Source organism: Calypte anna, chromosome 8, assembly GCF_003957555.1.
Source record: "Calypte anna isolate BGI_N300 chromosome 8, bCalAnn1_v1.p, whole genome shotgun sequence".
Lineage (NCBI taxonomy): Eukaryota > Metazoa > Chordata > Aves > Apodiformes > Trochilidae > Calypte > Calypte anna.
Window position 1 is genome coordinate 7864691 of NC_044254.1, and position 27271 is coordinate 7891961.

Sequence of the window (27271 nt, forward strand, 5' to 3'; positions counted from 1 at the left end):
TACCTGTGAATAATTTGATAAATGACTATTTTGTGTGGCAAAACAGTGAAGAATAATGGACTCCAGGCAGAATCACTGAAATGCTTCTGAACCATGATGCTACTTCAATATGTGAATATGAAGAGTTGAGAAACCTTATTTTTCAGTTATCCTTTTTCTTTTAAAACTATACTTCTGTTCTTCTGATGGCTTAATTCCACTCTGGAACCCCTGCTTTTTTTTTTTACAATTGTGGTTTTAGGATTTCTGACTTGATATGGAACAGATTAGTTAAGTTTTGGAAGAATTACGAGGAAGGAGGGAAAAAATAGCAGATTGTCTGTCATTCTTAATATGAATGGGACTTGATTTCAACATCCTTACAGTTCTGATAAGAATACTTGCATCCAGGGTTGTTCACTGGGCAATTTGGTATTTTGTTTTTCAGAAAGAAAGTGAAAGTGTAGCTGTTCTACCAAATCATACAGAAGAGAATATAAAGAATTTTGACTATTTTTGTAGGATATCAAGGGAATTAAAAAAATATATCAGTTTTTCAATTCCAGAATACCTGCCAAATTTATTATACGAGCTCTATATGTGTATTTGTAAAAGTACAGTTTTTACCTTAAGCATGTTCTTTACCCTTTGTGACAGACAGCAAAGCAAGAATGTGATTTTGGAAGACCATGTACATTCATGCTTAATTCTATGAAAAGCCTGATCAGTTGTGGCAGCCTAGAGATTTCACAGCACTTCAGATGTTTAATTCACTAGCAGATGTTTTCTTGTGTACTTTATGCCAAAACCAAGCCTTCAGATCAATGATGTCTTGTCATGTAATGTGGCGTTACGTTCATTTGATGGAATGGGCCATACAATTCTTTAATTTTCAATGTGATCCATCATTTCATATGAAAATGTATCCAATTTGGGTAATATCAATGACTGGGTATGTACACACCTTGTAGAGTTGCAGTTCTGGCATATTAATGGAAATGGGAAGGACTTGTGATATGGGTCATGCCCTAGAGGGACCTTCTCACTTTTGTATCATCATCTGTCCAGGCTTCTACTGTCATACTTACTAAGGTTAAAGGGGTTCTTCTTCATCTGTGCTACCACTGTTTGCAGCTTCACACAGATAGTACATCCTCAGTTTTTACAAATGTGGGTGGATGCCTGTGTGACATGATAGGGACTTTCTCCAGGTGGGCTCCTCTGAGCTAATCTGTCAGTGGATATGCTGCCTTCAACCTCAGCCTTTATGGTGAGATGAGGCTGATTAATTAAACTTTTTTGTGTAAATTTAGAGAACTAACACCTGAGACCTGGAGGCTGCTATGTGGCTGAAACTGGCCTGGTCTTACGGAAATGGATGACAGTCAGACACTGAGCATTTTCTCAAAGGCTGGATTCTTGAAAGGCAAAGCCTTGTAGGCTCCTTTAGTTATTAACATATTTTCTACTACAAATCATATATGGTGTCTCTATGGACACCAGATCCTCTTTACTGGTATGGGTAAGAAGTTGTCATGTAATAGCTATAGTAATAGCTGTCATAATTCTGCTAAGCTGCCCAAATCCAACATACTGAACAGGCCACAAAGCCTGAAAATGACTTAAATAAGAGCTTCTAGACACCATTATTCTAAATTTGGTCATATATCCATTGTCATTTTGTTTTCTACTTCTGAACAAAATGTATCACTCAGCTTTCAAAATTGTTAGTGGAAACAGCATGTATAAAATTGTCTATTAATTTTGTGATGAGTTACATATCAAAGTTGTGTTTCTTCCCTGGTATCTTGTCCCACTGTATTGCAGAAGCTGTCTTTTTGGCCAGGTGCAGTATTTGGAACATAAGCCAGTGGATCAGGTCGGATCAAGTATCTATAAAGAGAAAATAAAGACTCTTTTAAATAAGTCTTGGCACAAGCAAAGGCAGATGAAGTGCATACAGCTGTAATGTTGAAAAGATCTGAGGAAGACACTGATTTTCAGGGTGCTCAGTCTAGTTCCTGTTGGGTCACTTGGTCAACACCACTCACTGTAGATGCTGATAACAAAGCTTTTCTTACTGTGCCCAGACACCATCTGTATGTACCAGATACAGCTAAACAATAATTTTGACTGGTAGCTCCTTTGCCAGTATTTATTTTGCATCTCCTTCATTCATTATGCCTTAAAGAGGGACAAGGAGTCTAAAATAACTTTGTGAGAAAAAAATGGGTATTTCTTTTCATTGTACTCAATAAATAAAAAGCCTGATGTTAATAATGGTGGTGTAGGATGAAAGTCTGGAGGTGGACCTGTATTCAAAGAACTTGTAGGAGATCTGAAAACTTGAGAAAAAAGGCTTCCTTAAATATTGAGTTTGAATATAAATTTGAGAGGTTTAAAATAACTGCTCTTAGAATAAAGATGAAAGAGCTTCCCATTAATTTGTAAGTGCAAATTCTGCACTGCTTTGTCAGCTGTCTCAAGTGACAAACTATCTGATCTGAAACAACTCTTGGGACTGATGCAGGAGCAGCTTTGTGCTGCTGCAGAACCAATGTATCAGTGTTCTGAACTATCATTGCTTTCCAGGAGCACTGTGCTCCTAAGGGCAGAAACCAGATTACTGATCTTTCTGTTAAGTCTGGGTAGCTAATTTATAATCAAGAATTCAATGAGAATCTTAATTCTTTAAAGCTATTAAGCTTTAAATCTGGTGAGATTTTTTTAAGGAAGATGAGAGAATATGGAGGTAAGAGAATCACCAGTATACATATTGTATATCTATATGTATATTTTATATACATACATACATGCATATAATTAGGTGTCTATTTAAATAGAAGTCTCCATATTTTTATTTCTTGCCTGTGCATGGGAGAATTTGGGGTTCTTTTCCAACAGACAGGTGATAAATTAAGGCAGAAAGTATAAACAAGAAATTTTGCGGGTCTTGAGATTTTTTTTTTGGTATTTTAACTTACACTATATCATTCAGCTCTAATCTTGTATCTGGAGAAGGATTGATCAGGATGTAAGAAAGGGTGTTCTGATGATCATTCATTTCATCTAAAGGACAAAAAAAACCAACCATACAAATTAATTATATTTAAAATAATTATTAAAAGTATGATTTCTGACAAACTGATCTGATAAAAGAACAGCTTTGGTTCATAAAGCTGTCAAAAAGTGTGAGATTTCAAAGTGATTTCAGATAAGGTTAGCAACTTCTTTTAAACTGTTATCTGATACAGCATCCTTTGGTTATCAGCTGTCAAAATATCCTGCTTTCTTTCTGAATGTTCTAAAAATGTTCTTCTGCACTTTTTCCAGTCAGAACGATTATGAATGCAACCCAGTCTAAATTACCAATCTGTCATGTGGCCTATGTTAGTGTTTGGGAAGTCAGGACTTCCCCTGTCAGCTGGTATTGAGTTCAACTGATAAGATTAAAAGCAGATATATGGCATTCTCTTCTATTTCCAGAATTGGACAATATAAACCTTTCCCCCAACCCCATTCCCTATTTATAGAATAAGCATTTTCCTTTATCACCTGGGTTGTACTGGGAATGCTGTACAAAGGGAAATAAGTATTTGTGTCCTGAATTTTCAACTGTTCTTCAAGTATATTGCAAATAAAGGCTGCAATTATTTTTTTTATTTCTATTTTTTTAGGTTTTTGCCTAGTTGAGTCTTGCAATGCCTTGTAGTTGTCATTGCAGTATCTTCCAAATAGCTCTCTCTTGGTACACTGTGTGCTACAGTGAGACTAGTTTTAATTTGACAGGACTAAAAAGGAGAGGCATTTCTTTTATATTAATTTCTCTCTTCAGCATTTTGGGGAAAATGATTTGAAAGAGAACTGCTTCATTCCAGTTTCAATGAAATTCCTGAACTTTTTGTTAGTGAAGCATTCTTGACAGGCAGTCTGTATACTCTGAAATATACAAAAGGTTGAAAATCACTGCAGTGAGTGTTTTCTAGTATGTGTAATATTTTCTTGTATCACATATTTGCACCACCATAAGTACCTCTGTCTAGAAAACAGCTACATAACCTCCACAAAACAAAACCACTGCTGTAAACCTAGTACATTGTGTATAAAAATCAGTTCGCCTTGCATAATAGTGATGTTTTGATTATTAGTGTCACGGTAATCATACCATATCCTGCTGGAGAAAGGCCCAGGTGCTTCATTCTGTTTTTCACAAGTTCAGCAAGCTCCTGCCTTTCAGACCTCCTGTAAAGGTTCATTCTCTGCTGGTTTATCTTCTCAGCTGTTCTGCCAGAGTGTCGGGGTGCCCTCCTGCTGAGGCGCCGTGCCCACTGCATGCTTTTCCGCCGTAACAAGGGGTGATCCGAGCGGTCGCTTGACGTTGAGTTCCGGTGGTTACTGCGATAGCTGATTTGTTCTTTGGTGTCTTTAGTGTCTTCCCAGTCTTCTACACTGATAGAGATTTGAGACTTGAAAAGAAAATAGCAAGAGGGATTAAGGGCTTTAAAAATTGGGAGCAAATTAAAACATTCTCTCATTTTCAATGGTGCGGTAGGACGTGTATTGTGGTTGCGACGGAGCGGAGGGGATTCAGCAGTTTGCACTTCGCAAGAGTTTCTGAACTGGGCAACTTTTATGAGACTTTGACATTTTTATGTAAAAAGCTCATTTTTTTTATATATAAATACATTTCTCAAGTGCAAAAAGAGCACTGGAATGAACTGCCCAGAAAGGTTGTGATGTCTCCACCCCTGGAGACTTTCAAAACCCACCTGGACGTGTTCCTGTGTAATCTGCTCTGGGGATCCTGCTCTAGCAGGGGGGTTGGATTAGGTGATTTCCAGAGGTCCCTTCCAGCCCCTGACATTGTGTTATTCTGGGGAAAGCACTTAGGTGTTATGTGGTGCCTCTTTCCCTTTCGATTCTGAGAACAACTCTACCCTTCAGCTACTGCCTTTCTTGAATTTAGGAATCTGTTCTGAATAACTTGTCCACTTTTTTCCAAGTCTACATACTTTAGAAATCTAAGTTATGTAGCTGCTGTTTAGATGTATATTGTGGATTTTTGGTAATATTTTAACTTTGGCTGCACTGTTTTGTGTACTTTATAAAAAAAAAACAACAGGTGGAATATGGGTGTTACCTGTGTCTCAAATTCCCAGTCATTTTTGACCTTCCAGCACATAATATGTGGAATGCTTCTGTATCAAAATAAGGACAGACATAGTAGCAGCCTTAAAACACTGTGATGTTTTTTCACTCATATAGTGAAAAAAACAACAAACAAAGCAGACCTAAGGGCCAAAATATGCCCCTCTGTTGCCACATTTTTTCTGCCTATTTTTTTCTCCAGAAACTGTTTTTGGATGGTGTAGAGTTGAATTTATTCATAGTATGTTTTGGATTTCTGATGGAAATGGTGATGATAACACAGGGATGTTTCAGTTCTTGCTGAGCAGCACTTTATACAGTGTCAAGGCCTTTTCTGCTCCTCAGTGACCTCCCAGGGAATAGGCTGGGGATGCACAAGAAGTTGGGAAGGGACAGCCAGGACATCTGTCCCCAACTACCCAAAGGGATATCCCGTGCCAAATGGCACCATGTTCAGCAATAAAAGCTGAGGAAGGTGAAGGAATGGGGGGAACTTGCAGAGTTATGAAATTTGTTGTCCCAAATATGGGTGATAGAGCCCTGCTTTCCTTGAAATGGCTCAACACCTGCTTGGCAAGGGGAAGTAGTGAGAGAATTCCTTAATTTTGCCTTGCTTACCTGTTAAACTGTCTTAACCCCCAAACCGCCCTTCCAGTTGTCTCCCCATCTACTGGGGAGGAGAGAGCAAGCAGCAGTGTGGGGCTTACTGCCTACTGGGCTGAAACCATGAATCCCAGAAAGAGGCAGACTATCCAAATACTTACCTGTGAAGCCATTTCTCGTGACTGACACAGAAAGAGGAAAAGAAAACAAAAGACAATTTAAACAGGAGTGATCCTACAGAAACAAACATGGCCTGTTTGACAACATCAGCAAATTAGCTACACAGGTAATAAAGAAGACTTATTTATTATTTTTTAATAAGGTGGTAATGGTTTGAGTCATAGGTGCACTGTATTGAGAGGTAGGCTAGACTTTCTTGTTATTTAGTAACTAGATCATTGAAAACTTATATAATTCAAAGTAATAATATTTATCTGTTAGATTGAAGTGAGGGATTCTCATTTCCATAGTATAAAAAGGGATTGTCAAAGGAGAAATACATATAGAAATGTTAGCATATTTTGTTCTCCTGACTCATGTTAAGCATTAACTGACAGCTTCTTCCAGGTGTGAGCAATACAAATACAAATTTGTCATCTTCACTCAAATATATATATGCATTGGAGGCTCAATGAGTAAGGAACTTGTGGTTAGCAAGTTCATAATTCCTTAGAAAAGTAGCAATTTACACTTCTCTAACCTGTTCTAAAGATCTCATCCAAGAATATTTTCAAGTATGCCTCTTGTTAAGATGAATTTATGAATGAAATTACTAAAAATTAATTTAACTTCAAACTGTGGAAGTTTGTAGAAAAGATGAGAGTTATTTTTCTGGTTACCCCTCCCCTGTACAGATGCAGTATGCCTGTCAGCCTGTATGCTAGAAAGCTTGTGAAAATGCAGAGAGGAACAAAACAGGCAGCCAGGGTGCACTCCTCAACAGTATGCTGTGTGCTTACTTCTTGATTCTCTTTTTTGGACCTGAAGTTAAATAGCCAGCTGTGACTGTGAGAATAAAGCATTGCCATTAATTTTATCTTACTTATCTTTATTTAAGGAATTCTTAAAATCTTGAATGTCTTGTGTTGTTTAAAGCTAACGCTGACATTTTTTCATATTAGCAGTGATACTGCCTCTATTCTTCTCCAAGGAATAATTTTGATAGATCATGCTAATTCTACTACATTTAAGGATAATCAGCTGACATAACTGCAACAGTACAGTCCCCTTGGCTATGCTGTAAAAGTCACCCATAGAAATGGTCCACAAAGAGACCCACTAGTGAATTTGGTGGAATGTTCTGCAGCTTTGTAGAACTCTTATTTTAAAATTTAACTAAAAGATTGTACTTCTTTCAAGATAAATCTTGCAGTTAAGCATTACATGGCTTGATGTCTGATAACATTTTTCCAAAATGGAAGAGAAAATATAAATGCTCTGTCTTGGAAATCAGTAAACTATGTCTGAGTAGTTCAGAAGAACGTTGTTCACTGCTGTATTTTAGAGCTGTATTTCAGCCATGTTTTAACGAGATAGAAGCATTAATGGTCACATAAACAAATGGCGTATACATGAAAGAAATAAAAGTTGTACCAACAAAATGTATGCTAAGTAGTCAGGAAACAGTATTTTTGTCATTTTATATATACAGAGGGAGAAATTTATACATTTATGTGGCAGACACATAAAAAATATCTTTCTAATTTTATACATATATATGTATAGGGAGAAATGTTTACATTTATGTGGCAGATACATAAATATGTATATACAGAAAACTGGTACTATTTGTCAGCTAACTCTTGTAGCCTGTGCTAGTCCTGTCTGTGCTGAGCTGCCCCTTGTTTTCAATCAGTCAGCTTTCTGTAGGCAGGCACAGGACTGACAGCAGGGAACTGGCTCTGGGTATTCAGGGCTGCACAGGAGCCCTGAGTTTATGTGACCATGTACATGTCAGCAGGTGGAGATCTTCAGGGGGTTATTGGGGTTCTGTGCATTGGTAGATGTGACATTCACAAATAGTCTTCAAGTGGTTTCCAGTCTACTGAGGGCCAAAGAATGTTATATGCTCTGTAATGAAATCCAAAGTATAGTAAACTGGCATACCTCAGATGTTGTAAGCTTTTGGGATTCTGTTCTATAGACTCCGATTGGAATGTCTCCTGTAGAAGAACAAAGTTTCTGATATAGCCTGGCATATGTTCTGATCCATAGATCCTCTTCTGTGATTTTCATCTGAGCAAGTAATAATAGGAAGGAGTACTTTTAATCTTGAGGGCTTATCACTTGTTCAATGTGCTACTCCTGAAAATTTTTAAAAACTAAATGCTAGCTGGTAACAATCATATTGTAATATTGCACCTTTGCTCCACAACAAACCTGGAACATCTATTGAGTTTGTAGGCACTGTTTCTTTTGTTCTCTCCCTGTTTGGGAGACACTGCAGTGCAAATTGTTGTCTTATGAAACTACTTGTTTTAGAATTACTTAAAAATTGTAAGGAATCCTTCATCTACTGTTCATACATGACTCAAATACAAAAGCAATAACACAGTATTGGCAGCAGTAAGAATCTGGTGATGGACAGACTAAAGAATGCAAGAATATTTATTCTGAATGTTGTCAGATAACTTTGCTAGGTTGAACAGGCTGAATGCAGCCTGAGTTTTCGAGAAGAGAGACAGGGCAAACTAACACACTGAGCATAAATGGCAGGAGAAAGTCTTGAACTGTTTCATTACTATTACACAAGCTCTGTTTCAAGATATGTGAGCCCCTTCTCACAGATTCTGTTGTCTTGCACTGTAAGAAAGCTGTGCTTTATGAATGTATTGCGTTCCTTGGGGGCTGGGGGAGTTGGGTTTTGCTATGGAAATAACTAAAATTAGTTATGTTTTCTATTTAACTTTTTTGTCTTCTCCCCTGTTGAAAAAGGAAACAGATGGCTTTCTTGGACTTTTAAGAAAAGAAAGTGCTGTTTACAGAAAGTAGAGGTATTTACAGGCAGTACAGAATCTTCTCTGGTACTCTGCAGTAAAGAATTTTTTTTGAAAATAACTTACAGAACAAAGAAACCCAGATCCTGGTGTGGTATCAAGTCCCAGCAGAAGTCTTGTAATAGAGATCATATAATCTTTCACAAATGACTGCAAGATTTTTAACAGGAAATAAGGAAAAGAAAGAAAAGCTTTAATGAGCAGATGAGCAGGTAAACACTAGCACATTGTGTGAATTTCAAAGAAATAGAAATGTTTACAGTCAATCTCTTTATCTTTCAAGTATCTGAATCACTGTAGAAATAATCACTGTGAAGAAATTCTTTCTTCATGCTAAATCTATTTAAATAAAATATTTTTTCTTATTTGGTTCTGCATACGTGTGCAATGTATGTACAGGATTCAAAGATACCCACAAAAAGATGTGAAAGTGAAGATGAATGTAGATGGAAGATCAGTGGAGCTAAGGTGTTAGCCTCATCATGTGTGAAACTGGAATCATGAACTCTTCTGTACAAAAGAAATGCTGTTGTATGTTAGATGGGTCTTAGGGCACTCTGAGTTGTGGGCAATACTAAGGTGAGGCTGCTAATTTAATTCAATTCAATTCATTTGCTTTCACCAATCCATCTTATTTTTTAAGGGTTCATGTGCCTTACATCCTTGTCCTGGGAACAGACATTAGATGAGCAGAATGCAAAAATATTTCTCCTCCTTGAGTTAGGCTGTTGCAAGCAGGGTTTACCATGGGTGCTATGCTAACAGGGGTAGGACTGTTGATTCCCACCTCTACTTAGATGTAGCAGAGCAGCACTCAGGGCAGGCTGCAGTCCTTGTTGGAACACAACTTGCACTTAGTCCCTTTGGCTTAATGCAGATATGGAGCTAGCACAGAGGTTTTAATAAAGAAATAACTTACAAAAGTGTTATATAAAACCTTTATAGTTAGAGCATCTGGATTTGTTTAAACTCAGAAGCTAGACAGATTTCATTTGATAGAGAGGCATACAACTATTTTACTCTTCTAACTGTGATGGGGTAAATGACAGTAAGCATCTTCTTGAACCAAATTTTTGTAACCTTATTTGTTATTTTTGTTGCATCTTTTATGCTATGGAACTACCATTAGATTACTAACTGTATTCACAAGGATTTGCTAGACCAAGTTTTCATTTTTCAGTCAGTGTCATAAAGATAATGCAAAGTTTTTTCTTTAGGACATCAAAGAAGGAATGAGTGGAACTGGAGTGAGAGAGAGTGTATGGGATTTTCTTAACACTTTACAGTGAATGGCTTTACTCTGTCAAGTCATGGCATGATTGATATTTCCAGGAGCAAATATAAAATATTGAAGTTACTTATGTGATGGTAGAACTTGCTGATGGTGACAGTCTTATTCATACGTAGGAGTCTAAATCTACTTTTTTAAAAAAAATAAATTTCCATATGTGATATTGATGTCCTGGAACATGATTAAAAACAAGCTTTATAGGCAAATAAATTTATTTCTAAAATATCTAGCATTTACATCTGTTGGCTTATCTGCTTTGGTACCATGTACCACATACATGACTCTTTCATGTTAATGACTTATCTCAAAAAGCTTAGCTCCAGGAATTTGTCTATTTACATTGAATTTGCCTTTAAGGATTTGAATCCTTAAATCCTTGAATTTGCCACTGAATTTGCATTCCTTCAAATAGGAGGAAGACTTGAGATGAAAGAACACCTTTCATACACCTGGTTACCAAATATACTAATTTCCCTGAAAAAACAATTAGTACTTGAATTCAAAAGCATCCATGGGCTACCTATAGGTATAGGCAAAGCATGTAGGTGTTTAGGTGAGCAGACTTCATGGGCCATGGTGGTGGCTACTGAAGTCTGCATAGCTAGATCCTTGTAGGATAGAGCTGGGAGCTGCTACTTGGGCATCTCAGTTTATGAGGAGTTGAGGAGTGAGGGCAATATTCTCTTTTTCCACCCTGAAATCAGCAACTGCTACCTCTCATTTGTCCTGATCCTTACTATCTGTTGTTTTTTTCAGCAGAGGTTGTTGGCCTTCCCCCATCTCCACTGTCATCACTTGTTTTTGCATGAGGAGCTGCATCCTGGATGCTTGGGCAAAAAGATTCAGTGTTGCCTTTTCTTGCCTCACTGTCTCTTTGTAATCACAGCATATTATTCTTTTTTAGGGCCAGAGTGTAGGGCCAGTTTACTGTAATATATGTGTGGTCCTCCAAAGGTCTGACTGACATGAGTAAAAGGACAGGACACATAAAGCGATTGAGACCTCTATCAGCAAACACTGAGGACTGATAAATTACTCATAAAAGTAATACTATTGATTTCTGTGGTTAGAGGAACTACTTTGTGGGAATGGGCAGAAGCTTTTTGTTGCAGTGTACAAGTGTTATCAGTCTGTATAATCTGTATTTTATGTAGGGCTTATCAAAACTATCCCACTTACTGGATTCTGGGGAGGTTCAAAAACAGCATTACACTGTTTAACAACAGCATTCAGGCAAAGACAGGAGGATATTTGGTAACTAAGATATTACTGCCATGTGACAAATGCTTCAGTAGCCTTTGCTCCTGGTACAGACATGAACAGTAATGGCTGAGATGTATGAAAACAGGGTCATCTGGCATAAGTACAATAAAATAGGTGGTAACAATGCATATCTGTGTTATGTCACCTTCATAGGATGTCGATAGTACCTGATAAAGCAGTGTATCCAACATACTGATGCTGAAAACCCTGCCAGCAGCAAAGGGGAGTCGGAACATAAATGCCAGATTAGATCCCTTCTCACGCTCCTTCTGTTAAGGTATTAAAGAACAGAAAATGCTTTTAGTATGATTTTTGGAAGGATTAAAATAAAAACATGAATTTGGCATTATGTTGAAAGAGATAACAAGGATAAGGTCCCTTTACTCAGAATATGGTTTATTTCTACAAATGCATGGCATCTTTGCTCAGTACTTACAGTTTTTGGGTTGAAAGATTTTGTTTGATGCATATGTTGTTTCAATAACCAAGTCTCAAAATGTGTGGGCATACTCTACCACATCATTTTAAAAATGATTTAGAGATTTTAACTGTGCTTAGAACAAAGCTCATCTTATTCCTATTCCAATTTCTTGGTGCTGACCATGGACTCATTCAGGTCCAGAAAATCTACTAGGAACCGGAACATGACACATGAACAGAATCTGATGCAAAAGGTAAGAAAAGGTATTTCAGTGCAAATGAATATGTGAGATGAGTTCAGATATGGAGTGGGATAGAAAATTCTTGCTCTGTTGCTTCTGGGGAAGGGATGCAGAAAACGGTAACTATAATTATGTCTTTTTCTTCTCACATCTCACTTGCAGAGGAATCACACCACAATGTGCTTCCAATTCCTGCTGTTATCAGAAAGCAAAAACACAAATTGGAAGTGATTTGTTACATAAAATAGAGGAAATACTAAGCTTTCAGATCAGAGGTGTCATGAAGAGTAAGATGTGTTCTCAAAGTACAGAGATGTTTCACATCTTGGAATTGGCACAATTATATCCACCACATGTCATGTGTGCAACACTACATTCTGGGGACGGACTGACTGGCATGCAGCTTGGCAGAGAAGACCCCAGGAGTACTGGCAGACACCAAGTTGAATACTAACAACTAATGTGCCTTTGTGGCCAGGTAGATTTCTGCTCACCTAACAAGTATTTGCTTATCACTGTGCAAGACACAAAATCACATTATTGGTTAGATTAAAAGATATAAGTTTGCAGATATTTTAAAAACGACCACTTCAAAGTTTAGAATAACACCTGACCTGCAATACTTGGAAAACAAATACATTTTTTAAAATTATAGAAATCTAAAGTGTCAGTGTTATCCAAGATTCATAAATTGGTTTGGGCTGGAAGAGACCTTGAAGATATTGCAGTTCCAACCAAAACATTCTAAACCCTTCTAAAAAATTTCTCTCTAGAAAGACTAGGAGTGGGTGAGTGGTTCGCTTTTTTTATTTTTTTAATCTAAGACTAATGGAGAACATAACTTTTATGTTTAGACCATGGGTATTTAGTTTTTCCTTTTCCCTGCTGTGGAAGAAACATCACTTTGTTCACATTCATTCATCTCTAAAATGAGAAAAGTTGCACTGCTACAGCAGATGTGGATCTCTCTTCTTCAGCCCATTAGGCCGAAAAGTCACTTTTGCATGTGTTTCAGTGTTACATGAGGGCAGCTTAGTCTTTCTGAAAATGAGGTGCTGAATGCAGAAATAACAATCAACTGTACATTTAGCTGTATTAGATAATTCTACTCAAGTTTTCAATTGCTTTTGCATGAGGGAGTTCTGAAACATCAAATGAACCACAGCACCACCTGTGAAATGCTCCCTGCAAATGTTAAGATGAAAAGAGTGGAAAATATCAACAGCTGGCAGATTTGACAACAATGAAAACGGTCTTCTTTATAACTTATCTACCTCTACTTCAGCATTCCACAGCTTGGATAGGAAGTTCATTAACTCTTGAGCTTCCAACCTCTATTCACGACTTTACATTTGCTCAAATGATTAATATAAGTTATAATATTTCTAATGATTTCCAGAACATTTGCTGGAAAAACAAAGATGCCTACATAAAGCAAGAAAGAGAACTGAGATAAAAATCCTGGTGTCACTGCATTGAAGTAGAGATGTTACAGCCCACAGAGTATTCCAGAAGAAACTGCAGACATCAGGTACTGGGAAAGCTGTCACTGTTCTTACTCCCTCTTATCACTAGCCTGTATAGATTAAGGGAATATGTGAAAAAAAAATGCTGTCAGTTGGAGTTCACCAAGGAACTAAGTTAGGTTGGAACATAGTCTTGAAGGCACCATCCAGCTCTTGGCACTGATTGCCCCGAAAAAGCTGGCAGTGAATGATTCCAGCCAGTGCCAGGTTACTCTTCCTGAACTTACCCTTGAGGAAGATGGGCTAAAATGGAGGAATCACAGATCCAAACTTTAATGGATACTGGGAATGGCATAATCCAAATGAAGATGTGCCCCCACTGCAAACTGCTCCTCTCTTTGTTTAACAGCTTTTTAGTTGTTAGCTTTCTCATCTAATTTCCTCACAGTTCTCCATTTTATATGCTTATTTTGTTCTATTTCAGGTGCAGGTCAACAAATTATAAAAGATCCATTACTTATTTACATCTTGTGGTTAAAGTGTAAGCATAATCATTAACTACATAAAAGATTGACTTCTAATACTCATCAAGACAGGCTCAGTTTTTGCAGAATGATTCCTGTGTAAGATACTGTGAGCTGGCCTGTGAATGTAACTTGGTAAGAAAAGGCTGGTTTACATTAAATATATTATAAATCAGCTATGTGAACATTATTCAGTAAATAGTGAAATATCTGAAATTCAGTGCAGTATCTGAAATATCCCAAATCTAGGAAATTTACAGTTTGGAAGTAAAAATTCTGTATAACATGATTTTAGCATGAATTCACATTTGCTAAGATATGTCAGATATCTGAGGTACAGAGATGAGGAGGCTACAAGAGAGAACCTAGGAATTCTATTTAGAATGATAGCAAGGGGAAAAGAGATGAAAGAATGAAAGATTCCTGGTTTTGTGAATGTATTCAAATGGCCTGAAAGATTGTGGAGGTGATATTTTAAGTTTTGTGGACGGCAGAGAGAGGCAGGTGAGATCACCAATCAAGATCTATGAAAAAGAGTACTGTCCTTGAATTTACTAAGTTAAACAGATGCCTTATTTTACTTTGTATGCTCCATGTAAAGTTTTAGCAGTAGCATTTTGGGCAGGCAAATTAAACTTATTTCCACGTAGTTTCCCCATTCCACAGCTTCAGAACACCAATATAAATGTATAGAATATGAAGTTTTTATTTAGTATTGAAATAGTTCACTATCCTTGGTCACAAGGACTGCCCTTTGACAGTGAACAATTCTTGTTCTTCAGGTATCAGTATAAAATACTTTCAGTGCTTTCACTTGGTTTGGAGGCGTTGTTACAAAATCAGAACAAGTTTTAAAATCCATAAAATTTAATTTGAGGGCAGGAGAGGCAAATCTTACCTTTTCTAATTTGGATAGAGCAAGAGAATAGCAGTCTTTGGCTCTGAACTGCATGAACCTCATATTAGCTGGGTGAGTAAGCTCTGTGATAATGCTTAGGCTTGAAAACAACCTGTATTTTAAAAGAATGTAAGAGTTATACTCCTAAGTAGAACAATTCTATAAATGTAAGGCTCTATGTAATGCAATTATTAGTTCATGGAAATTGGGGAATAATGTCAGAACTGGTAACCTAGGCCAAGCAGTGCTGTAGCTGACATCTTTTCAGACCTTTACAGTGCTTAGTGAGGTCAGATGATCTGAGTCAGTCAGACCAGTGAGGTTTAGGTGGGTCTGTATCTTCTGGATGACTTCACTTGCTGATACTTGAGTGGAATCTTCTTTGTGATGAGCACATATTAATAAAACTCCAGGGGTTTAAATTCCTGTTTCAAGACTGCTTTTTCTGTTAACTGCAGTTGTTCTTCATCATGTTTAGCCCCTTCTTCCCTAGTTTCTGCTATTAGTAGCTACTATTATGTAGCAAAAAGCATATTTTAAATGTATTTTTTAAGTTTGTTTACAGAACTATTTACCTTTGTGCAATGAATATAGTTTATGCTGTAGAACAGGTAACTATTACTACCTTATGCCTCTTCCTAAATCTCACTTATTCCTGCAACTTTTACATAATATAAAAATGCTGTGAAAATATTGCATGTCTTCTAGGGAAGAAAATGAGAAAAAAAGATACAATGCACCACTTCTGAAAGTTTAAAAATGTTTTTGAAAAATCTTTGTGGAGTCCTAAACCTAGATATTTAATTCTAATTTCCTTTGATATTTGTAGAAAGTACCATGCAGTCTTAAAATTATACTGAACCAGATACAGAGTTCATGAGTTACAGCTGCCATCTAGTTGTAAGCATTGTGCAAGGCAACTGAATGCTTTTATAGTAAGTTCTAGTTGGATACTTAAGGCATGTAGTTTATTACTAGAATTTTGTTTATTTAGTATTTTAAAAAACAGAATACAGCTATGGGAAAAATCAGCTAGTACTCTTAAGTTGTTTTTTTTTAATTATTCAACTCATTTTTCTTTTCATGTTTGGGGATAAATGTATTTCTGAAAAATTGTGATACATGTAAGCACCTCAGATGCACTAGCACAATATGGTTAAGTGTAGACTTAAGTGATGCAGAGATTAAGTTCAATTATAGTTTCTAAATTAAATTTAAGTGAGATTACAAAACACACCTGTGATAGTATTGGGCACCAATTTGAAAGCTCAGAGACAGAACTGAGGTTTCTGATGCAGCATGGGGGTTTCTTTTGAACACATGCAGCAACACTAGCAGCATTTAACTGCATTCTCACACAGTTGCATTAAAAAAAAAAAAAAAAAGTTCTGCATGGAAACACTTAATGTTTTAATGTTTTAATAAATAACACTAAAACACCAACAGATTCAAAAACCTTACTGTGTACCTCTCCAGCCTTACATGGAAGGGCTGGCACAGAAAAAGGCAGCAATATTGAATGATACTGAATCCTTGAGAAAGGACTTAATTTTGTCCAGGTTAGACTTCAGCCCCAGATCAGGGAGGTATTTCCTACTTGACTGTGCAGTGTATTTTATTTTTGCATAATTTTTTTGTGCTTTGTTTTTTGTTTTTTTTTAAACAAGTAAGAACTTTTGTCACAGTTGAAAGGGACGTTTATCTTTTGGTACTTGTTGAAACAAGATATTTAACTCAAAGTGAAGCTCTAATCAGAGGGGTTCTCAAATGGAGAGGAAATCTCAGTGTCTTTAGCACTGCCTTCTCACCCTCTGAATTTTTCTTCACTCTATACAAAGCCTGAATTTTATTTCACTTTATATGCATTACTCCTTCATGACATTTAGTATGCTTACATAGGTAATGTTGCATAAATGTGCTTAAAACCTATTTTTTTTTCAAAACTAAATATTCAAAATGTGAATGCTTACTACTAAGTTCATAGTGATGCACTTCTTACCTTTTAGCATTAAAAGGATCTGCTTTTCATACTGATATTGTCATTACTGTGAAAGATTGCTGCACTGAGAAAAAAATTCTTCTCTCAACTCTCTTTTGCTAAGTCTTCAAGAATAGCTTTGTTTTGTTTCCTTCAAAACTGACAGGTGACTTTTAAAATGATCATCCAGTTTTGGGATGCTTAGAATTTCATCTGAGATTTCAGGAGAATATTTCAGGATTGTGAGTGTTTTGCTAAGCAGCGTGGGAGAAAGTTTGCCCATGTAAGATACATACAGGGGAAAACTTAAGTAGAAGATAGGAAAAAAAAAATCTTAATTGCGGACAAAAGGTATTCATAGGGATGTATAAAGATGTATAAGATAGACTGCAAAAATACCTTACCTAAAGAGTGTTTGAACATTTACAATGGTCTTAGCATCTGCCATGTAGTCTTCCTCAGCACTCATTGTACTTTCTTTGTCCACCACCACCATATTAGCTGCAAAGGTGACTCCACATCTTAGTAAGTCATCTAGGCTTTTGTGAAGAGAAAGAGGGAGAAAGAAACAATCAACTTAAATATAGAATATGTAAAAGATAAGGCGTGGTTGGAATATGCAGATCACAGGCTGAGTTGCTGGTTCCCTTCATCTCTATGCACCTATTAGACCTTCCTGTAGAATCTGTATCAAGTAGGTACTCTCAATTGATAGAATAGAAAATAAATAATTACTTTCCTTGAGGTCATACAGGCTGCACTTAAGTAGATTGTTACAGTCCCTCTCCTGTTGCTAAAATAATAAATTGCCTTGGGTGAGTGAGCAGAGGCCTGGTTGATACCAGCTGGGCCCAAACTGTGACAAATTTATTTCAGATTTTGAAAATAAGCATTTAACCTTTATTTTGGGAGGACAACATGTCCTTATATGCTGCATCAACTTGCTTCATCATAGGTACTTTTGGCACTAAACAGACCCAAACAGATGCTTTGGGTTGCTTTCCCACAATTACATTTCTCTTTCAAAATGCTAATGTGCTCTACCAGGACATCTGATACATTTCTCTTTTAGGTGAAGCTATGAGTTGGAGGGGTTCTCGTGATGTTTATAGGAGCAGCTGTACATCAGTCAAACTTTGTACACTGCTGGATGGTTCCTGTCAAACTGACTGCAGGAAACACTCACAGACAACTGGGTTACACTTCTCATCAGGCCTTATAGCTTTGTTTACCAAATAATGAATGTTTCAGTTATTTTAACATCTTCCAAAGAAACTAATCACTTTTGAAAAGTTTAGAAATTACTTTTCTGTAATGTTAAAGACCTACCAATTTTTAAGTAAAACTAAGAAAAAAGGATGAATTTCATGGTTTCCAAGGGAAATTGGAAAAATAAGCTTTTTACTTCCAAGGTGAAAAGCTGTGTTGTCATTAAATTTGCTTCTCATTTGTCTTCATTGTCCTGATACATTTTTGCTTTTCAGTAATGATCTTCCTATGTCTTGAAGTTTACATACCTCTTAGAAATTCTTTTTTCAAAGTTTAGGTAAGGAAAGCTCTACAAATTTTTGGTATTTTACCTCTTACACATATTCTTCCAAAACAAATGCATAATCTGATTATTTTTGAAACTGTGCCATATGACCAGTGGTTAACTACAACAAAGAAAAGCTGTATTTTATAAGATCTTTACTAAATTTCAGTGCACAAGAATTCCAAACCTTCTGCGTGTAATTTGTATTTCTGCCTTTTCAGTCTTTCAGTTCATGCTTAAAAAGATAAATCCAAATTTCTGTATATCAGTGTTTCACATGCTCAACAGTTATTCTTAGCAGCTGCATTCAGATAACTGGTGTAGAATTAAAAAAATACTGATGTAGAAGTATGTCCTGGCTTGGGCCAGGATAGAATTAATTTTCTGTCTTGTAACTTTGCTTTCAGCTAAGTATCTTGTAAGTAGCTGCACTTGCTGAAATGAACAGCAAGGTTCTCAGTCAGTGTCTGCTTCTGGGGCTGATAACACTCAGTGTTTATAGTTACAGCTGGAGAGTAGTCTGCAGAACCAAGGACACTGCTCAGATCTGGGGAACATCTTATCCTATGGAAAAAGACTATAGGGGTCACACCTGCAACAATCCTTTAGGGAGGAGCAGAAAAGACAGGTGACCAAAATTGACCAAACAGACTATTCCATCTTATACATGTCATACTCAGTATAAATTTGAGGGATCACAAGGGTCAACCCCTCCCCAGCTCTTCCCTTCAGCCCTTATTCTCCTGTCCCTGTTTGTTTTGGCATCCCGGGAGGATTCCATGTGTTTGTCTGTCTGTGGTCCTGATCCAGCCAGCCTGGATCCCTCTGTTCCTGCCTCCAGCTCCCAACTGCTGCTGACCCCAGGATTCCAGCCTGGACTTTCCCAGGGCTGCCCTGCAGCCTCAGTGGTGACATGAGAGTTACTGGGGAAAAGGGGAGAGGAACTTGGTATCATTCTTCTGTATATTGGTATATATATAATAATTTTTCCTTTTTTACCATTACTGTTTCATTAAAGCTGTGTAGTTTAGTTTCCAACCCACAAGTCTCTCTCCCTTATTCTCTCTTCCTTCCTTATGAGGGAGGGGAATGAACAGAGAGCATCTGCCATTCAGTTAATTTCTGGCCATGACAAAGTGCTACAGTTCTACTTCCCGGGTACCTCTAGCTATAGGTTCCTTGCACAGCTGGGAAATCTCATCAGATCATAATCTCAATGTGTATCTGAAAACTGCAGAACAGGCATCTACTATTCAATGACATATTTTGACAAGTTCACCCCAGCTATGAATTTTGGTAAAACTATTTTTCTGCTGGCCATTCAACAAATGGTTCCAAAACTGTTCTTTTAGTTGTTTTCTACGATGGTGACATTTCATGCTGGATGATCAAATGACAAATATGTTAGATACTTAAAGGTGGTACTTTGGGAATGTATTCTATACCTATTAAATAAGAAAGGAAACTTTGCATATTTTGCATTGGAGTTCTTAACTACAGATAGTCGATTTCTATTAATTGTACATGTTTTAAAAACATGTTTAGGAAAACAAAGGGAATATGTATGACATGTATTATTAAAAGTGTTGTTATAATGAAAAAAGATGCAGCTATCTTTAAAAAACTCTAGTCAGAAAATCAAAACAAATTATAACTATGTGTAGAGTACCTTAGAATCAGGGCTATAGACTGGTCATTTGTAGAAACATATTAATGCATCTAAATAAGTGTTACTCTTAATGTTTTTTAAGATATTAACCTGTGTTCCCTCTCATATTTATCACTAATCATACCCTTGTAAGTCAGAAATTAGGAATCACAAAGTATAGTGTGTAGACACAAATCATGCATGCAAAAAGATCATCTTCAAATACAACACACACTTAAACATGCAATGACAATACACACAACAAACCACTGAGCACTACAATGTTAAATTTTCTATAGTTGTTTCACCTACTTGTCGATAGAGCCCACCATGTAGTAAACCATTGGAAACCAACAGATTGCATCCAGAAAATGCATATCTGGCCTAAGCAGCAGATGGGATTACAAAATGAAACACAATATCACAACAGCAGCATCTCTTCTAAAATATTTCAATAAACTCTAATCTTTTTTTTTTTCATAGTTTTTTTTAATTGGCAGTGCAATATAACTTCAAACAGGTTTGCAGAAAGCTGTGAATCAACAGTTTGCTGTGATCATAAAAAATGCTCAGAACTAACATGCTTATTTTAATAAATGCACTTCTTAAATAAAATTTTATGGCACAGTACAATACCAAATATAAGAATGAATGACTGGTGTCAAAGGCACACTACCAAGTGCATGACTCCCATGCATGACTTAGGGATACTTAAAATAAGCAGTGAGAATTTTAATTCAAGTGTGAAGTAGAAACCAAATCATTGTCTTTTGTGCCAACAGCTCCATTCAAGTCAGTGAAACCATCTTTGATAAAACCTTATTTTTAAGGGAATGTAAAAACTAAGATACTGTAGTCTATTCCATAATTTATTTAATCATAAATTTTACTATATTTCTTCCTACATACCAAGAAGCATCAAAAATCATAAAACACGTGATGTGTAGATATCAGAATAAGCACAGTAGAATAAATTGCCTTGATAAATACAGAAAATTGGAATATAATGGCAAGGCATAGCTGTGTTCATCAAAGGTGGCTGAATTCCTAAGTCCAATGAAGTAAATTTACAAAATTCAAATTGACTTGAATGGCAGCCTGAATTCCACCTCATTCATGGATGAAAAGCATGCTGGCTTTTCAGTGAGCTTCTGTAGTCCCATGAAGAAGCTTCTGAGCCTTTCAGGAGTCACTGCAAACACTGTGTAGAGGGATCCAGGGTATTAGTTTAATTAGTAACCAGAATTTTTGTTTTATGTAAGTAAAAAGTGGTTTTAGCTGCAAAATGTCACAACCACTTTGAAGTATCTAAACTAAGGCACAATACTGGAAAAGAACAAGCACTAGAGGGCCCTGTGTGCTCACATCTTTAATCTTTAAGTCACATAATCAGAAGTCTTTTAGGCTACTTTAGGCTTTTACCAATTTATGTAATTCACCTTATGCCATAATATTTATACAATAAATTTTTAAAATATTATATTTATGTATGTTTATATAAAAACCTGCTTTGCACACACAGGTGTATGCAGCTTCACTGAAGAGCTGTCAGAGGCAAAAGTTGGACATTTCACAGCAGGTCTTTGTATAATAAAAAAATCAGAACATATCTATGCAAAGGGAAGAAGTGTCACCTTGGAATCAGAACCTATAAGTCATTTCTGTATTTCTGCTACTGTCATTTCATGAGTCACAGCTTGATCTGATTTTCTGTGATTTTCAGTACAGCTAAACTCCATTTTTGTGCCTTCCAAATTGTGGTTTTAAGTATTTGAGCAGTAATAAAGCATTGAAAAAAAACCCAAAAAGGCTCATTCATTGTCAGATTATAAATGAGTCAGTTTTGCCAGAGAAGCATTTGTCTGAAATTTTAAACAGCCAGTGATGTCCAGATATGGAAGTAACAACTTGCAGGTTCTAATTTACTTCCATGACTTTGTATAAACATAGACAAATGTGTGCATCCTACTGGCTTACAGAACTCTCTAACTTATGGTCTAAAATTATTAAAAATAGAACTAGCTGGTCCAGGCCCACTAAGTGCTTGGTGTTAAGTAGGTTAGTGCTGTCTGAAGTGCTGTCATGTAGCTGTGAAACTTATACAGCTTGGGTTTTATGATGGTTATGAAGTTATGCAATTTTAACAGTAATATTTACATTATTTTGGGTACTTTTAAAAAATACTTTACTGAAACATTGACCAAGAAGAATAAGGACAAAAATTCACTCTTTGTGTTTACAATGAGTAAAAAAGTTAATTTTATACATAACAATGAGCATAGGGTAATATTTTTGGCACTAACTTTTCTCAGGGGTTTATGTGCCAGAGTGTTTTTGATTTTCAGTTGGCTGTGTGAAGAGGGATCATCTATTGAAGTTGTGGTAAAATGAGTTTAAAAGTTATTATAAAAAGTGTTTTAAATCTACTTACGGGTTATCCAGGAGCAATACAATGGGGTTTAGTTCTTTCTTTGGTCGGTAATAAGCTCTGAGTGGAACAATGAAGTTGTATAAGCCATTTCCAGCAGTTTCTGCTGCAACTATAATTAATTTATTTTTGAATCCATAGGCTTTGGCATCTTCATAGAAGTTATGTTGGCACCCCTAATAAGAAACAAGTTCAGTGAATATGAATAAAGAGATTTAGCTATGATGTTAAGGGGTTTTATGTTAGAAACAGAAAATTTTATCAGATGACCTGATACAGACCTGACACTTGGTTATGAAAAGGATGAGAGAACATACCACAGATTAGTGCTGAACAAACCTCATCTCTAAGCAGAAACTGGATGCAACAGATAAATAAGAATACAGTTTTGCCCAGAAACTCTCTCTACCTTATCCAGTCTTAGACAACAGAAGGGCACTTTTTCATGCAGAAGATGACAAAATGTGGGAGAGCTTCCAATATATGGAGAGTAAGGAGGATATCCTTTGGCATACCTAGGAGAATAGAAAAAGCATTTTTCAGTACAGCATATTACTGAGACTCAGCTGCCTATACAACTATTTTATGTGGTGTTAATACCTATGTTTAAGATTTGCAGTTATCTGTAGACTAGAAGAGCCAAGTACGTATTTAATAAGCACTATATTTAATAAGGTTCGAAGGAATATATATTGTAGCTTTGACCAGTTCAATACAATTTAATGAAAGCAATCATGCTTTTGTGGACTAAAGGAATTTTGTTTGGGATTTTTTTGTTTTTTGTTTTTTTTAGGCAACTTTGATAAGGTTGAATGCCTGTACTAGAAACTTTGAAGGAAGTTGAAAAAAAAAAAAAGGAAGGAAAGAGAGAAAATGGAAAAGGTTGTGTACTTCTGCTCTTCCTTCTCCATTTTTCGTTAAAGAACCTATTAAGAATGAGTGAGGTCATTACCTTCTTGCTTTAATAACACACTTTCAACATGGTTGGTATAAATTTTAAATTGCAAATCAGCTTGCTGATGATATGAAATTTCTAACTTGCTTTAGTTTGTAATAAGAGGCCTTTTAAATCTTGGTATTTCAGTCTGCAGGTTTAAGATTACTTCTTCTGTTTTCTTTTTCATTGGAGCTTTATGATCTTCCCTGGGGCTTTTCATGCTTGCCACTGCTGGAGATGGGAAAGTGTGCTAGGTGAGCCACTGGCTTAATTGTGTGTTTTGCTTTTAACATCCCTGTCATTAATCCCAGTAAACATAATTATCTGCATGGCAATTTCAGGATTGAATCTTCTCGTTTATCTAAGTAATGCATCATTACTTTCAGTAATATGCTAACAAGCATTTCAAATTAGACACAATCATTTTGCCTCATATTGCTGCTTTTTTTTCTGTTTTTTCATTCCTGTATTTTGAAGTCAGACTGTGGCCCCAGCACTAAAAAAGCCTGCTGAATGGTCTCATTACTGCTCTCAGGACACAAGTACTTCAGCTGTTTACAAATCAGTTGTCTCATCTCTTTATAACTACAGAATATAGCAAAAATCATCTTAAAAACACTATTTAGATACTGTGTGCATCATCAAAGCTTTTCATGTTGTTTGTATTTAGCAAACATACTCTAAGCCTGCAGAGACTTCATCATCTGAGGGGGTAGTTTCATCTTCTGACTGGTCACTCAGGAGGTCGCACGTCTGAAGGGAGGATGAGTCTGCCACCTCCAGAACAGGAGCTATACTGGGCCTCCTGCCTTCCTTCCCTCCCTCGGGGGGCAGAGCCAGGGTAGGGCCGCTGGGTGTCCGGCATCCCGCATCCTGCAAATCGATGGCCACTGTCCCTGGAAGCATGGAAACATCTCCTCAGTCTGGCTGTCAGAACATGGAAATGAGGTTCCCATCCCTAGTGGGGAATTCCTGACTGCAAAGACAAATGCTAAAGGGAATAATGTACTGACTGCATTTATGAAGTTAAAATATAACAAATGTTTAAACTAAACCCGAGGAAGTATTTTCCTTCAAAGTAACCCTTTTTCTGACCATTAATATATACTTTCTTGACAATTACCTTTTTAAAATCATACCTTTTATAATTAATCCATACTTATATGCATCAAAACCTGTAGGTATTTATTGAACAAGGGCATTTTTTTAATTATAGAAGCTCAAGAAAGCTTATTACAAATGAGCAGTTATGAATGACAAAGAAATTACCCATGTGGTTTTCCCAATTGTTTTGTTTTCCATACATTTTATTATTCCCTTTTTTTATACAATAGGCATAAGCAGTTTAATTCCATATTGTCAAGTAAAAGAAAAACTTACCTAAATTCTCTTTTGTTCTGTTTGTTTTTTGAAAAGACAAGTGCAAGTGTTTAGTATGTTATATTTCTGCATACTATTATAGTTTCTTAATATTTCAGGAATACACTGTTTACAGCTTTAAAAGCATAATTAATTGAATATGTTGTGAGGCTTATTAATTAATTTATTTATTTACTTACCCATGCTGGCTATTATACTGTGTACAGGTAGCCTAGAAGTTCCATGGTAAGATAATTTTGATTCATGTTTTTTTCTATGCTTTTCTTGCTTCTTAATAGCAGAATTCTCTTCTTTGGTGATATTTATATAAAAGCATATATCTGTAGAACTCATGATATATCGAGGACCTGGATTCAGCAAAATGTTTTTGTTATCTTCCTTTCTAACACCAATCAGACAGACTCCAAACCTTAATTAGAAAAGGAAAGGCATAGTTCATTTTGCATAATCCCATATATACTAGAATTTCCACTGTCAAAAATGAACCTCCAGTACATTTTTCTATTTTACAGTTCTGAACATTTGCAAATTTTGGATGACAACTGTGCTTGAAAAATATTGTCTTCTAAACCAGGCCATTTTTCATCAAGCAGTTTTTATGAGCTCATGAATCCCTAGGCATTTCAATTTTTCCTGATCCCTACAATATTCTTCTAATGCTCTTCCAGTTTATTTTTTTCCTATCAGATAAATAGTCTCTTCTGAGAAATATTAGTAAAAGAATGGATACGAAATATGAGAAAGTCATTATTGTAAATTGTTCCATTATTCTTATGTAATGGAAGCCATTTTCAGGATTCATTTTTGTTACTCACTCCTAGAAATTTATTTTATTACTCATACAATATAAGGAATTAAAGCAAAAAATTATAATATTTCACTTTTCAAGTATGGGAATAAACTCATTGTTCGGAGTTTGATATATGTTCATTTTTTAAAATATATAGGAATAGACTTGATTTGTGTTCAGTTTCTGCATTCAGGTCACAAACCAGCACTGAGTGATGCATGATCTGGAACCTAAAGAAGGTACAATCACAAGAATGTAGCATGTATTCCCTTTAAACTGAACATTTTGCATAAAATTAACATGCCACAAAGGAAGACAGATTTCCAGCCAATTCCTAAATTACAACAAAACATAAATACATTAACATGCTTCTACTCCCCCTTTTCTTGATCGTTTTGGAGATGGAAAGGGACTGGTGTTCTTACATAACCTCTGGAGGGAACAGTTTTTTTCTGGTTATCAGCTCTATCCCATATCTCCTTTATATTCTGTTCCTTCAGATTGAGCTGGCCCATGCAGAATTAACATTAAACATAAGCTTTTACCTGACCAGCTGTACCTTACAAAAAATATCCATGAAGTGTATTAGTGGCCAGATATTTAAACCCAGAAAGAGAGTAATGTGTAATATTGCACCTTTGAATGCAGAGCTACTATGCAGGCAGAACAAATAATTAGTTGTTTCTGTGTTTAATTGCTGATAGGAAAATAAACATACTTTTTATGTGCATGGAAAGAAGCATATGTGAAGCTTTTCCCCTCATACTCGGCAAAGAAAGCACTTTCTTCCAGGTTAATGTGATACACTTCATTACCAGAGCATCTGCCATACATTTTCTGCCACTGTTCTTGTGATTGCTGACACTCCCTGAAACAGGTAGAGATGAAGAGAATAGTTAAAAATTCACTGTAGAATTCTGATTAATCAGAACAGGATTTAATGGCAATAGAAACTACAAATTTCTATTAAAAAGGTCCCACAGGCTAATCTGAAAGAAATATTTGGTAATACTTTAAGTACAGAGATAACTTTAATGAATTAAAGAGCATTTTGTGCTAAGTAATAGGCATATAAGCTTATGTACTTTAATATCAGGAGATACAGCTGTATTGCTTTAAATTTACACTCTAAGTAGATCCATTGCAATTTAAAGCATACTCATTTTATTCATAAAGACAGACTCTTCAGAAGCTCCATGGCAGAATGTCTGGTTTCTTTTTGAAGTAGGTGGAGAATCTTAAATATAACTTCCACAGGAAAAACCTATTTGGCTTTTGTCAGTTTATCTATAAGAGAGATTTTTTTTTTTTCTGCAATTACTTATCAGTTATCTTCAGTGTTTATCCTATGGACATCCTTAGTTTCTGTGCCTTGTATATTATGACTACTATTTACCTTCTTTAGTGCAAGAATATGAAGCATCATTTTAACCATATTAAGTATATCATCCTTTACTGTGTGCAGCCAACATTCTTCATACAGATGGACTGTTAGTGGAATTGTTCCAAACCTCAGCTAAAACAAAAACTGGCAGACTCAGTGCTTTCATAAACTTCTTTTTTAAGTTTCATGTGGAAACAAGGCTCTGGCTGCATGGGTTTTACAAAATACAATGTATGCATGTATATACACACATTTACACAGATAGGACATAAAAGTAATAAATGTCCTCTGTGTTTTGCCACTTGGAGCTAAGATCCCAAGATACTGGGGTGTGCTCCTTGGTGTTCATTTATGCATTTCCA

General features: G+C 36.1%; 1 protein-coding gene across 5 annotated transcripts in view; it reads right to left on the reverse strand.

Moving 5' to 3' along the window:
* Positions 1-533: 533 nt before the first annotated feature.
* Positions 534-27271, reverse strand: part of KCNT2 (potassium sodium-activated channel subfamily T member 2) — a 118952-nt gene continuing 92214 nt past the window's right edge. The window contains exons 17-30 of one of the 5 annotated variants that reach the window (XM_030455322.1): positions 26244-26393; positions 24915-25144; positions 24035-24251; positions 22828-22933; positions 22422-22594; positions 20303-20374; positions 17213-17347; positions 14831-14942; positions 11448-11549; positions 8793-8876; positions 7837-7965; positions 4145-4445; positions 2964-3048; positions 536-1872 (exon numbers count right to left, since the gene is read on the reverse strand). In XM_030455322.1, coding sequence (XP_030311182.1) covers positions 1761-1872; positions 2964-3048; positions 4145-4445; positions 7837-7965; positions 8793-8876; positions 11448-11549; positions 14831-14942; positions 17213-17347; positions 20303-20374; positions 22422-22594; positions 22828-22933; positions 24035-24251; positions 24915-25144; positions 26244-26393 — 2008 coding nt within the window. In that variant the 3' untranslated portion in view covers positions 536-1760. Of the gene's footprint in view, positions 1873-2963; positions 3049-4144; positions 4446-7836; positions 7966-8792; positions 8877-11447; positions 11550-14830; positions 14943-17212; positions 17348-20302; positions 20375-22421; positions 22595-22827; positions 22934-24034; positions 24252-24914; positions 25145-26243; positions 26394-27271 lie in introns of all 5 variants that reach the window. The other 4 variants (XM_030455320.1, XM_030455319.1, XM_030455318.1 and 1 more) reach the window with 4 other exon arrangements.